The sequence below is a fragment of the Beauveria bassiana genome, assembly GCF_000280675.1.
Source record: "Beauveria bassiana ARSEF 2860 unplaced genomic scaffold BBA_S00003, whole genome shotgun sequence".
NCBI classification, from domain to species: domain Eukaryota; kingdom Fungi; phylum Ascomycota; class Sordariomycetes; order Hypocreales; family Cordycipitaceae; genus Beauveria; species Beauveria bassiana.
In genome coordinates this window covers 979,463-992,579 of record NW_007930838.1, presented here as the reverse complement: position 1 = coordinate 992,579, position 13,117 = coordinate 979,463, and the positions used below count along the sequence as shown (strand labels likewise).

Below are 13,117 nucleotides of genomic sequence, written 5' to 3'. Positions count from 1 at the left end.
TGGCGCGATCTGGGCAGCCCAGCCAAGCTGATTACTGTAAGATAGATGGATAATACTATTCAACAAGACTAGTAACCAAGAAATTGGGTAAATTGATCCGAATCGGAGATGCTCCAAAAGCTCGGACCTGACAAGAGTATAACCATTGTCCCGAATCAAGGTGGCGCGACAATAAGCGTGGTGATGCCTGGGTGACGTCAACGATGAAAGAGCAAGCGTTTTGCGGGTTGCCAGTCAGGGTCCAAACCAGCTATCTATTAAATAGCTTTCACCCAACCGGTCTTCTCCGTCACTTCCTCATCATTCCTGCGAAATCAATCGATTGAAAAAACATATAAAGTCAACTCATCGGTCAATTCATCTCAATTCCTTCTACACAACATACAACCATGTTCGCTCTCCGATCCGCCACCCGCGCCATCCCCCGCGTCAGCGCCACCCGCGCATTCTCGTCAACCGTCGTCTACCAAAAGACGGCGACGGAGACGGTCAAAGATGGCATCAAGACGGTGGACAAGGCCGTAAGCGGCAAGATTGTCGACGGCATCGACGCTGCTGGTAAGCAAGGGGCTCGCTCGAGCAAAACAGACAAAAACAATCACGTAGATTCGCTGACCAGGGTGATTTATTTACTTTTTGTAACAACAGAATCCGCTACACAAAAAGTCAAGCAAGCGTCTGAGAATGTCGTGGGAAACAAGTCGGCCGCCGGCGCCGCCGAGGAGCTCAAGGGCAAGGCAAAGGGCGCCGCTGAGGAGGCCAAGGGCAAGGCCAAGGGCGCTGCCGAGGATGTCAAGAAGAGTCTTTAAACGAAGCGATACGGGGAGAAGAAATTTTGATGAAAAATTTGTCAGGCTGAGGTTTACATATTCCCCAGACGACTGTAACATTACATTATTCGCTCAAGCAATCAACATGATTAGATTTGTCGTCCAAGAGTGACTCGTGTACGTGATGAATGCCCACGCCACGCCACGTCAAACGACAAAAAGCTGGAAAAGAGCAGGAAAGCGCCCGCGTACTGATCCATAGCCGCCGCCGTCACAGAATCATGCGGCCTTTGAAATGCGCCGCGGCTGAGACACAGCAGCGCAGCACCGACACCGGCGAGCAGGCGCACGACGGGACTCCTCGTCGCGCGCGCCCAGACGGCGCCGGCCGCGCACGAAAAAGCGGCCGCCATGAGAAGCATGCTCGCCGCCACGGCGCTGCCGCTGCCGCTGCCGCTGCTGTCCGCAGACTTGTCCGGCGAGGAGGCGCGCCGCCACAGCAGCAGCAGCAGCGCCGTGGTCATCCACGCGACGCTGTGCGCAGAGTGCAAGACGAGCCCAAACAAGGTGCCGCCGCGGATCCTGTCCCGTGCGCCGAAAATCAGCTGCGCCGCCGCGCCGCAGATCGCCAGGAGCAGGAGAAGCTGGCTCCCGCGGGGCTGTTGTCGCGGCTGTTCCCACGGTGGTGGTATCCTGGTGTTTGGTCGAATGAATGCGTGTTAGGGAACGTGTTGCATAATTTCGAAGCCTCTAGAGTAAGATAACGTACGTGTAAATGCACTGGTGCAGCCCCAGAAACAGCATGGTCAGCCCAAGTCCGACAAACCCGGCGGGGCGAATGTCAACACCCTTTGGCTTGCCGGTGGCCGGAGTCGTGTCCGTAGGTCGCTTGATGGGATATACGTGATGAGCCACGTCGAGCTCTTCGGTCACGGTGCCTTGCTCATTGTTGGTGCTGCTGCGAAATCGGGTCCTTCGATTCGTGAGATGCCGCGTCGACTCGGCGCTCATGATATGTCCCGTTTTCAGTGCGGCTTGGAAATGCAATGTCTGGGCCGAATGTATACATGGATGCATCACTCTCTGGTCGTTGCCTCCATGGCGCATAGTCCTTGTTTCGTAGAAATCGGGTCGCACTATATAAGCACCCAGAGTCGAGCAATATCTGCCTCACATACACACACCCGCTAATGTATATCGACAGGGTGAGGGGGGGGGGGGGGGGGGGGCGTGAGCCTGCAGGCGATTCGTACATCATGACAGTTTCCAGACGGGGTGAGTCGCTATAAATGCTGACGGGCTCGGGGTGCACAAGATTTAAGCAGCCGGAATTCAAAGAAAACATGCCGAAATGGAAAACAAAGAAGAAACAAGAAAGAAGAACAAAGGAAAACGATACAAAATGATTCCGATTGGCTGCGGCTGAGGTGCACCGAGCCCGGTTCGGTCTCATTTCTTGGCGCATGATCTGCCATAAGAGGGTTACATTTGGCAAGTAGCCTGCGAGTAATCACGGCAGTAAGGTAACCCGCATTCGGGGAGTAGTTTGCTTCTACCGGCGGGGGTTGCGTGTGTGAGTGTTGCGGGGTAGATGAATATCGAAAGGAAAGAATCGGACGGCTCACGTTCTTTGTCGATATCGGCGTCCATATAGGCTGTTTTCATCAAGAGATCATCAGGCGTCAGTCAGGTGGAGCGGGATGGCGCTGTCACACGGGCTTCGCTATCTACTGTGCGGATAATATCCGCGATTCGCAGTAAACCAAGTCTTTGGGTCGCTGATGGGCTGAGTATTTTTATGGTAGAGACCTTTGTTCTTGTAGTGTCGTATATTCTTAACCCTCGCTCCCGTCATTGTCATCGTCCAGCACAGAGCTGAGAGTAAGAATGGCTGCGGACAGTATTAAACCGGAAATTGTTGGACGCAGCTATGAGACAGAGTGTTCATACGCATGCATGTGATTTGATCGCTGTATGGACAGTAAGCATAGAGTTATTTTTGGAATGCTCGCATGTGTAGCCAAGCTTACTGGTATGCCTGTCGATGCACCCCACCACATGAGGCCTCACAAGATGGCCTCATAAGATGGCATCTCAACTGAAAGATTCGGCAGTTCAGATGCACTTTCCGCTTGCTTTTAGTTTCCTTCGTTGTCGTAAACTTATAAAAATCAAGGAAACCGGCTCGAAGCAGCACATTGGTTGCGTCCCTGCTAATAAAAGTCAAGACCGGCTGCTTATGCTCTGAGAACACTCGAAATCAGTCCAGTCAAGCGGGCCTGTCAAGCACTTTCTTCTCTTGAAACTTCGTTCAAGAAGAACTTTGCATGCTTCGATAGTCATATTTGCCCGTTGTAGGTGTAAAAGTGAAGATTTGCGCGTGCCTTGTCGATACACAGTCGTCAAGAATGTTTGAAAAGTCCGACGAAGCGTATCAAACACCAACTAGTGCTGCGAATTGACAAGATGATCCAAAGTTTCTGGGACCTCTGAAAGTTTCTCACGATTCGGGAATCGTGTCGAGACAATAAGTCTGGGTTGCAACCAATCATCAAGATGGTCGAGACATGTATGCAAGTACCAAACCCTCCCTCACTCCCTTCCTGCTCATAAACGCGCAAGTGCGAACCAAGCCAAATTGGAAATCCACACTGGTCTTCCGTTACGCCTCACCGGATCGGTTCCTTACTCGTTTACTTACTAGGTAGATAGTTAGTGTGCCTTTCATCATTTCCAACTCAAATACAGCATTGGCCCTTGCGTTGCTGTACTAGAATGTCGGGTCGTCCTAAACGTGGCGGTCGCACCGCAATGATCCTTTGCAAATCCGGATGAGGCTCGGATATCTACCTTACAATGATTAGTGCTCTCTCATCTTTCATCATCATCTTAACGATCATGTGCACTGGCGACCGTCTTGAACCCCCCGCAATCGGTCATAATACAGTACGCTCGGCCGGCTCCACCACTTCCGACGGCCGAGTGGGGAAAGCAGCGATGGCCTCGTGTGCCATCTCGCCACCTTCAACACCACCTCTTCACCCGCTTCACTCCCCATTTGTATTTTGTTCAGGATCTGACTATAGGGGCTGTCGATGACTCTCATTTACGAGCCATCGCCCAAGACTCATATCCCTTCCCTTTGACCCGACGCACAAACATCCACGATCCAGACGACCGCGAGCACCCTAGAGCTTCTGCACAATGGTAAGCAGGACGTCTTCTAGGGCCCTCTGCTCGGCTTGCCGCGCCTCTGTCTCTCCATGGTCCTCCTCTTCACGGATATCCACCCGATCGATACACCGAGCGAGCCGTCTTCCTTTTCTGCGGCCAACAACGAGCGTCCACAATCGCAGCAGCCGTCGAACCTACGCAACGACATCGTCACCCTCCTCCCCTAGCGACTCCACGCCGCCGCCACCGTCATGGCCTAGCTCGCCGAACCCAACACCCTACGATATATTTGGCATGTGCCGGCGTGATCCGTACACGAAGCGGCGCTTTCATCAGCTCGTCAAACTATACCACCCCGACATGACACCACCACCGACACCCGCCGCCTCCGCCTCCGCCGCCACGCCGCTCTCGCCTGCCGTCCGCACCGAGCGCTATCGTCTCGTCATCGCCGCCAATGACCTCCTCAGCGACCCGTCCAAGCGACAGCTCTACGACCTTCACGGCGCCGGCTGGTACCACGGCGGCGCCCCGGACCTGCGCCAGCGGGACCGCGACTGGCGGTATCAGACTAATAGCCCCGCGCGCAACGCCACCTGGGAAGACTGGGAAGCGTGGCACCAGGAGCAGCGGCGCCAGCGGTACGGTGGCGCGCCGCCAAAACCCGTGTACATGAGCAACGGCCTCTTCGCGACGTTGGTGGTGGCCATGTGCTTCGTCGGGGCCATGGCGCAAAAGAACCGCGCTCTGGCAATCGGGGAGCAGTACGTCGAGTTTGTCGAGGACCGCAACGCGGATATCGGACGGGCCATGCAGCGGTCCACGAGCGCTTCGGCTGGCCGCTCCCGGGAGGAGCGCATCGACTCGTTTGTGCGGGATAGGGAGAATGTGGCGTATCGCTACCGGCCGAGCAAGTATGACGCTCCAGACGTGGACGATGGGGAAGCAGCTCGGGACGTGCAACGGCTGCGTGGTGTAAGAGTGCCGCCGTCGTGACCTTTTGTTCTCGGGCAAATGAGATTTGTATATACCAGTGTACGTGTAAGAGTGGCAATGTGGCCTACATTATTCTTGTTGTGGTATTGTCATTTGTTGCCATCTCATGTGATTGTTGTCGTAGATGCATACACCCCCACGAAATCTACGTGTGAATTTGAGTTGCACCGACCAACACCACTCGAGACTAGCGTCTCTAGATGCCCAAGAGATCTCGACTGCGCGAAGCGGCAGACTGATTGACACCAACATGATAGCAAAAGCCCAACTGTGGCCGAACGACTGTGGGTTCAACATCTGGTATTTACACTATCGGGTAGCTCGAAGCTTCAAAGCTCAACCAAAGCTCCCCTACTAGTCGGGAAGCGCACCGATCAAGCAAAGCCGAGCTTCTTGACAGTGGTGGAATGGAGCTCTTTTCACCACAAGGGGGGCGTGAGAAGAAGGAAGCCGGGGCTGTATCCACGTAGCCGTGTGTCTCCGAGTATTTCTCGCTGGCCGTCGAAATACGAGCGCTGGCGAGCTTGACTGCCTCGCCATAACTAGCACCAATACAGCGCTCTTTCACCAGAAGAGCAGGCTCCTTTTTTTTGTGTCGTCTCCTGTTTCCTCCTCCTTTTCTTGCTATTGGCCCTGGGCCATGGCAGCGCCACGGGGCGCGCCGGCACTCGCCCCGGTGTCTTAGGCTACCCCTGCGCAGCCATTGTCTTGTTGCTAATTTGGACAATACGCAAAAAAAAAGCAAGTGAGATACTGGTAGGACAGAGCCGCAAGGAGTGGTAAGCTGCCGTGTGCTGCTTCTCAACGATGCGTCGCCACACGACTCCCCATCTACGAAGTGTAGGTAGTATTTAGCAGCCCCGATAGTAATGCTGGGGAGCCATTACTGAATATTACCACTGAGCCAAAGCCTCCGATGGGACACACCCCCATCATTTACGGAGTACCATCATCTTACCTGTCCACACCTGTGATGAGCACATTCTTGTTTGTGCTTTGACGGAGTAAAGGACCCATGATCTCCACTGACTCGGGTCTGAATCTTGTGATGATTTGAGGAACAGAGTCGAAAGATGGGACAATGCTCTTGTGTGCCCAATAGCTCATGTCCTTTGCCCACTCTACAGATGACAATTTGCCCACAGTGGAATTCCCCAGTCTCCTTGAAAGCGGAAGGCATTCGTGGCATTTGCCCTTGTGCCAAGCTTGGGTCGCTGTAAAAATAAGCTCTTTCATAAGCTGCGTCCTGCGCAGTTTATCCGCCTTGCTATTATTACCTCTGAGCGACATAATGAGCTGCAGCTGCAGTCGGCATCGCAGCAAAAGAGTTCCCCAATTTGGCATCGCGCAGGAAAAGGATATGAGGAACACGCGCTAGAATGATAGGTAGAAAATTTTCTGCCCGCGCGGCGTGGGTGATCGCTCTACAGAATAATAGCGCGCGCAGCGGGAAATTTCAGCCATTGGCATGTAACCGTCGTTACCAGCATTGTTAGTGCCAGGTTTCCGAGGCTGAGCTAGGCGAGCAGAGCCTCAGGCCCTTCTTTTGCTTGTGCCAGATCCACCGCGAGATTGCAAGGAAAATCGCGCCCTTGGGCGTCGTCCGTGGCGTGTGCCGACACTCGGGGGCAAAAGGGTCGGCATGTTGGCGAGTCGGCGACGAGAGATGTAATCTGGATTCGAACAGACCAATGTGTCGAGAGCTGCAATTCACAGAATCCGATAACCAGCGCAGCTTCCCTCTCTTTGGTATCGAAGCATCGTTGTCATGTGTTGGCTTCGGAGCGTTCCAGTAATCCGGTCGGTAGCCGGCCGCCTCGGCCGTATGCGCATGCGGGTATCTAATATAGTGTTGCTTTCCTGGTGGCAGAAAGGCCAGTGTTCCAAGAATCAAACCGCTCCTACCAGCACTCCAAAAGCAAAACGGGCAAACCACTGCCTTTATACCTTCAGTCTTCTGGCCGTTCCTGGATTGTCCCACAGCGAAAACAAATCGTATCCAGTCTTTCGCTCTTTGCTCACGTACAGTAGAGAATTTGTGAGCCAGCACAGCGGGAACAACAGAGAGCCGCACGCCCCCTTAGAGTTTTTCTTGTGCTCGAGGCCAACAAAGACCCGCTTTGGTGTGGCCCGAGACAGTCTCAAGCGGGTAAGGACCAGTTTTCCCTGCTATTCTCACACCCAGCAAGCACCAGGAAGCTGCATACAGCTATTGGCGCCCACACGTGTGAAGAGAAAGAAGGCTTCCAGTGGACAACTTGTCGTTGCTTGCGGCCAGCTGGAAACCTTGTCGCTGAAGGGTGTACTGGTAGACCATCCCTGTGCTGGCGTCTTTTTTCGACGTTTTTGCCCCTGGAGTGCGCCGTAATAGATTGCAATTCCAGTAATCTTCAGCCTGCCTGGATTCAAGGGCTTCAAGGGTGTGTGCTCGTAAACCGCAAAAGTAATACCCGAAAAGAAAGACCTGAGAAGTGTCCTCTGTTTCGCTTCCTCAGGCCGAATCTGCTGTTGAAGCCTTAGCCTTATCGCTGGCGCGCTTAACCCGATACGGAGAATTTTTGTCTTTCTGCTGCAGCCCATCTGCGCCTCGCTCCTGCCGATAAGTCCTAATGCGGCATATCTTATCAACTTTGGCGCAAAAAAAAATGTTGTCACCTTAATTCAACGGCATCGAGATTTCGTCAGTAGGTAATCCGTAGCTGAGAATAAAAAGTTTTCTCCCCCCTAACTAAAATACGCTGGTAGCGCATGGGTTCACAACGTGTGGCGCCGCCCAATTTCTTTGTATGAACCAAATGCTGCACAGTTTTTGCCTTGCTCTGTCGCCGTTTCTGCTGTCGGCAAAAGCTGCAAGGAGCTCGGCAGAATGCATCGTAAAGCCGCAGTGTAGTATCGCCAAGTTGCCTTGCATATCAACCAACCTGTGTGAATATGGCTGGCTGCTGTGTGTTCGGCCTCCGTATTGGCCAACAAACAACCTTCTGTGAAGCTTTGGTCCGTCTTATTCACACCCCCATACCTTTCATTCACCTTTTCCTTGCCTGTGCTCATGATTCATGGCCCACCCGCCAAGCACGCAAACGTCTCGGGCTTCTCAAACTCTGCTTGCGCTCCCGCAGCAGGCTGGTTGGCCGGATCCTTTCCACTCTCACACCCTCAAATCCACCCGACTTTGCCCGATCCATCATCAACGCCTGGTTCGTGAGGCCATCACCGCCCATCAATTCTGCTCACACACCCTGCTGGCCCCCGTTTGTAGTTGCTCGCGTCAGAATATCCCTCTCTGCCCCGGCCGCCTCGGCCCCCTTCACTCTCTGGCCATAATACCGTACACATAGTCCTCAAAGTCCCGTACCGTACTCGTAGACCCCAACCCCAGTGGATCTCTCACCTGACTCCAGTCTCTCTCTCTCCCTTTTCCTCCAGACTTTTACTCCTTCTCTCCCACACCTTTGCTCTCAGTCCTCAGCACATCTCCAATACCTCCTCTTCAACCAATCTTCAATCTCCCCTCAACAACCTTCACAATGGCCTCCCGCTTCGTCGCCTCCCGCCTGGCTTCTGCCGCCCGCGTCAACGTCGCCGCCGCTTCCAAGCGCTCCATCTCTGGTACGTAGCTCCAAGAGATGAAAAGTTTTCCTCCCGATTGAACCGTCATCAAAACCATCGAAACCATCTCGAATGGGCCTTCTTGGTTGCCAATGGCCTCAATTCGGCTTCCATCGTCTCGAGATTCTGCTCATTGATCCAATTGACTGACATGTCTTGCCTCTCAGGTGCCGCTAAGCGCACTCAGGTTGTCCCCCGCACTGCCTTCCAGGTCCAGCGTCGTGCCTACTCCTCCGAGATGGCCAACGCTCTCGTTGAGGTCTCCAAGAACATTGGTATGGGCTCTGCCGCCGTCGGTCTGACCGGTGCCGGTATCGGTATTGGTCTCGTCTTCGCTGCCCTCATCAACGGTGTTGCCCGCAACCCTGCTCTCCGTGGCCAGCTTTTCTCCTACGCCATTCTGGGTTTCGCTTTCGTCGAGGCCATCGGTCTTTTCGATCTCATGATTGCCCTCATGGCCAAGTTCGTACGTTTGATCTGTTTGCCAAATATTCCCTCATAGCAGCCGACTGACTTTTTCTTCTCAGACGTAAACAACTTCTCATTCAATTGAGCCGATCCCTCTTCACTGATGGGGTCTCTAATACCTGGGGACGATCAGCGATGTCGGTGTACGGTGTGAAGGTCTCACGATGGAGTTCCTTTGCCAACACTCACCTATGTTTAAAAACGGAATTGCATTATAGACGGGATTGATACTGGGGAGGCGGACATGTCCAGAAGACATGATCGTGATAGATTTGGAAAGCCCACACACAGGTTCCTGTTAGGAACCACCTTGTAAAATAAAAGGTCAATCGTCTCGATCATAAAATTTTCTTTGTCGATACCAATCGATACCATATTCAAGAGCGGATTCTCACCTGAAGTGACTGGTGGCGATGGAGGACCTTTGCTGTCAGCTCATAGCGAGACCACTCTGTTAATATTGTCAAAATCATCCCCAATTCATTGGCATTGATGGACAACAGCCGCGCAATGCCGCCCTGCAAGCTGTCAATGGGTGTTTTGCGCCTGTACCCGTTTGCCAAAGCTTCATCCCGGCAAGCTTGCTCTCTAGTCAGAGCTCGAATCGATATGCTGCTGTCCCCCACGCTGTATGGCGAGTCATATCTGGTAGCTGATCACTTGAGCTCTGTTACAGCTAGCTTCAGCTTCCGATTTTCGCTGGAATCTCTATGACAAGTCGGGCTCGGAGATAGTCGCATATTGTACCTCCACCATGGCCTGATGACTGCGACCTTTCATTCAGCTGTTTGGCTCATAGCCGGTTCATCGGCTAATCGCGTCCGATTCGGAGCTTCTGGTCTTCGACGTCGGGGCCTCGGCCGGGGTATTGCTTGCCAGCGTTGGGGGCGGCGTACAGCTTCCGTGCTTCACCTTCACATTCAATTGCTGCATGCTCTGCATTGTAACCAAGACCCCAAGAACGAGCTTACCCGGCTGATCAGGAATGCACTACTGTTGGTGACCATGAGCGCAGCGCTGCTGATGCAAAGTGTCTATGTAGGGTGCAAACGCGAGGGACCGGCGGCTAACGTAATTTGGCGGCGGCGGCAAAGTCTAGCCAATTTCAAATAGAGTCACTGTATGAGCGAATAGTATCCGTAGATTTGAATGTAAATAGAAAGATTCAATTGAACATGTACATATGTTAAGGCTGTCGACGTGCAATGGTAAATACTTATTGCTGCAGGTTCCCCTCACTTGGGACGCACCAGCCGGCCATGTTTTTCCGGCTTGGCTGATTTCTGCAGGAACGACATCCCTGCGTATGCACAACAGCAATAGAAAATGCTACATGATACAAAAGCACTTTGTTACAATTTGCTACTGTATTTCTTGCGCACAAAAAATCGTGTCTTTTCAGTATAGTTCTACGAAGACAATCACAATCACAATTCCTGCCACATCGTTGCAGCTCGATATAATCAAATTCCTTCTTTGACCCCCAAAACGCCGTCTCAAGTATGCTATATACACTTATTTCTTGAACGTAGCACTCCTCTCTCCCCTAATTGGTGGCGCCTTTCTCGCGCCCTTCATTGGCTCGTCTCCAGTCTTGGAGTATGGATCAAACACCTTTTGCGGCTTCGCTGGGCGAGCGGCCGCAGCACCGTCACGCTTGGCGTGCATGACAGATGCCGCGCTGCTATAATCGAACGGCACCGCATTGTACTTGGTCCCTGCTGCCGACTTTTTCTGTTGCTTTTCTGCCTGGCGCTGCGCCTTCTTGGCCCGTCTAGCTTCTCGCTTCTGCTGTATTTCCTGTGCAGCCTGCTTCTTGGAAGCCTTGCGCTGCTTCCTCGGCTTGCTTTGTTCATCATCAATATCAATTATACCATCGGCGAGCGCTGGCTCCATTCGCGTATCACCCTCCTCATCCTCGTCAGAGTCGGAATCCTCGCTTGTTTCCGATTCGACATCAGGCGCAGATTCTGACTTGCGTTTTGTTCCGCGTTTCAATGTAAACTCTTCGTCCTCCTCTATAGGGGCAGGCAGCGCAGGCGCAGGAGTTTCGGGCTCTGCAGGCGAAGTAGTATCTTCTTCCACTTCTGCACCCTCTTGAACAGAGACAACGAACCTTTGCCAAGGGAAGGGCACTTCCCCCTTCAGCTCCTCATCCACGTCCCGTGAGCCATCCCATAGGGAGCTGATGGGCATATCACCGAACAAGCGCGAGCGTGGCAGGTTTCTGTAGGCAATCTTACCGCCAAGGTCTGGCAATTTTGTGAGGTCGCGGCCTGGCTTGGGCAGCGCGTCTCTAGTAGCCGCGTCCGGGGCAATACTTGCAAAGAATTGCAGCAGGCTGGGTCCCGGATTTTGACTAGCTTCCAAAACGCGCGCCCATATCTCGTTGATTCTCGATCTGGCCAAAGGCGCTGTGAGAGGCATTAGGCTGTGAAGAGCTTTGGCGTCTGGAGGATTGGCACGGCAGATGTCAGCCAGATGGTTCGTCCCTAGAACGAAGTTGGGACTTTCATCTTCTTTTCTCGCCGTATCATCACGCCACTTCCAAATAGTCTTGAACATGGTGAATTGTGCTGCGTCATAGGACAGATGTGAATGCTTCAGCAGGTAGTTGTACCAGCCGCGTGGGCCTTCCCCATTCTCCTCTTGGTAGCCTGCGTGTACGTGTCGAGACAGGGAAAGATCTTTCGATTTCTGCAGAGCACGACCTATGAGGTCCTGCTCTGGTGCGCTTCGGTTCGATGAAGAGACGAGGTCATTGCGAACTTGGTCATATATGTGGAGCAGGTAATGAGTATCGGAACGCGCATAGTAGAGCATTTCTTCCGGGATTGGGCGAATGCGCCAGTCGGCCAGCTGATACTGCTTATCAGCATCAAAATCGGCAAATTTGGAGAGCAAAAAGGCGAGGCTACGGCCCGAGTAACCCAGTTGCTCGCAAGCAAAGAAAGTGTCGAAAAGACCATTGACGTAAAGACCCAAGTCGCGCTGGAGCCAAACCATGTCCATGTACGCGCCGTGGAAGACCTTTATAATTGAAGGGTCCGCGAAAGCCTCGTTGAGTATCTCGAGCTTGTGGCGCCAAGGTTGAAGAGTGTCGACGATCCAGTCCTGCTGTCGGGTGCTAATCTGCATGAGAGAAACAAGACCCGTGTATGTTCGGAAGTCATGATGCTCGAGATCGATGGCGAGCTCCTTTGACTTCTTCAGCTCCTGAAGCATTTCGAGTACGCCTTCGTATGTATCGACCCATTTTGCCGTGGTTGTCTCGACAGGCTGCCACGGGATGGGCTTCGCCACTTTGAAAATGCTATCGGGATAGGCCATTTGCAAAATTTCAGGCTCGTATGGGTGCTTGTATCTAGAAACAGAATTAGCAAGAAACGTATGTATGCCGCAGCATGTACGTACTGTGTCGAACCATTTTCGTCGGTAAATGTGATGAGACTCTCCTCCAAAGGTACAATAGCATGAGGCTTCTTTGTGAGAATCGGCTTCCAGGGACCAGTGGGAAAATTGTCGGGTTGCAGTTCGAAAGTGACTTGGGGTTTAACCACGTTGGCATTTCGTATGACTTTGTTCGTGGGTTTCGCTTTCTTTGGCTTAGGGGTCTATAACATGTCAATTTCGATTAAATTTTCGAAGAGAAGATATTGAATACACACAGCATCTGAAGGTGGTTCTTTGCGCTTGATGAGCCCGGTATATTCGTCGAGAGCCGTGTCGGCCTTTTCGAGGACCGAGTCGACGACGTCAACGACACCCTGCCAATTTAAATCAATGTCGTCCGCATCCTTGAGCGTCGGGGCGGCGACACCACAGGCGCGCGCAGCTGACTGCAAAAGGCGAGTAGAGAGCTCAAGAAGGCGGGACGAATTTTCGTCGAGCTGCTCGGCGGCATCCGGGTTGACGGTCCGTTGGAAGCTGAGGTCTTCGGCGGCGATTCGGTTGGCGTATTTTACGGTGGCAACCAAGGAGTTCTGGACTCCGTCCTGCAGTGACTTGAAGTCCTGAGGCGCCGCCATGTTGCAGGGGGTGAGCTGCTGGGCGATGTTGATGGCGATGGATGATGGCCCTTGTCGCAATGCGATTGGGAA

At 53.0% G+C, this 13,117-nt stretch overlaps 5 protein-coding genes across 5 annotated transcripts; 4 read left to right on the top strand and 1 right to left on the bottom strand.

The window, feature by feature from the left end:
* Positions 1-389: 389 nt before the first annotated feature.
* On the top strand, positions 390-809 carry BBA_01537 (uncharacterized protein; the record flags this gene model as incomplete). Its single annotated transcript, XM_008596634.1, has 2 exons — positions 390-558; positions 649-809. 2 exons carry the CDS (start codon positions 390-392, stop codon positions 807-809), a joined length of 330 nt encoding a protein of 109 aa, XP_008594856.1.
* A 242-nt stretch (positions 810-1,051) lies between these two features.
* BBA_01536 (uncharacterized protein) lies at positions 1,052-1,961 on the top strand (the record flags this gene model as incomplete). Its single annotated transcript, XM_008596633.1, has 2 exons — positions 1,052-1,525; positions 1,566-1,961. The coding sequence occupies 2 exons, from the start codon at positions 1,052-1,054 to the stop codon at positions 1,959-1,961; spliced, it is 870 nt and encodes a 289-aa protein (XP_008594855.1).
* A 1,665-nt stretch (positions 1,962-3,626) lies between these two features.
* BBA_01535 (DnaJ domain-containing protein) lies at positions 3,627-5,410 on the top strand (the record flags this gene model as incomplete). Its single annotated transcript, XM_008596632.1, has 4 exons — positions 3,627-3,716; positions 3,844-3,977; positions 4,127-4,919; positions 5,261-5,410. The coding sequence occupies 4 exons, from the start codon at positions 3,627-3,629 to the stop codon at positions 5,408-5,410; spliced, it is 1,167 nt and encodes a 388-aa protein (XP_008594854.1).
* Positions 5,411-8,467: 3,057 nt separating this feature from the next.
* On the top strand, positions 8,468-9,051 carry BBA_01534 (ATP synthase protein 9; the record flags this gene model as incomplete). Its single annotated transcript, XM_008596631.1, has 2 exons — positions 8,468-8,549; positions 8,717-9,051. The coding sequence occupies 2 exons, from the start codon at positions 8,468-8,470 to the stop codon at positions 9,049-9,051; spliced, it is 417 nt and encodes a 138-aa protein (XP_008594853.1).
* Positions 9,052-10,532: 1,481 nt separating this feature from the next.
* On the bottom strand, positions 10,533-13,045 carry BBA_01533 (3'-5' exonuclease; the record flags this gene model as incomplete). Its single annotated transcript, XM_008596630.1, has 3 exons — positions 10,533-12,381; positions 12,432-12,631; positions 12,686-13,045. 3 exons carry the CDS (start codon positions 13,043-13,045, stop codon positions 10,533-10,535), a joined length of 2,409 nt encoding a protein of 802 aa, XP_008594852.1.
* Positions 13,046-13,117: the final 72 nt, after the last annotated feature.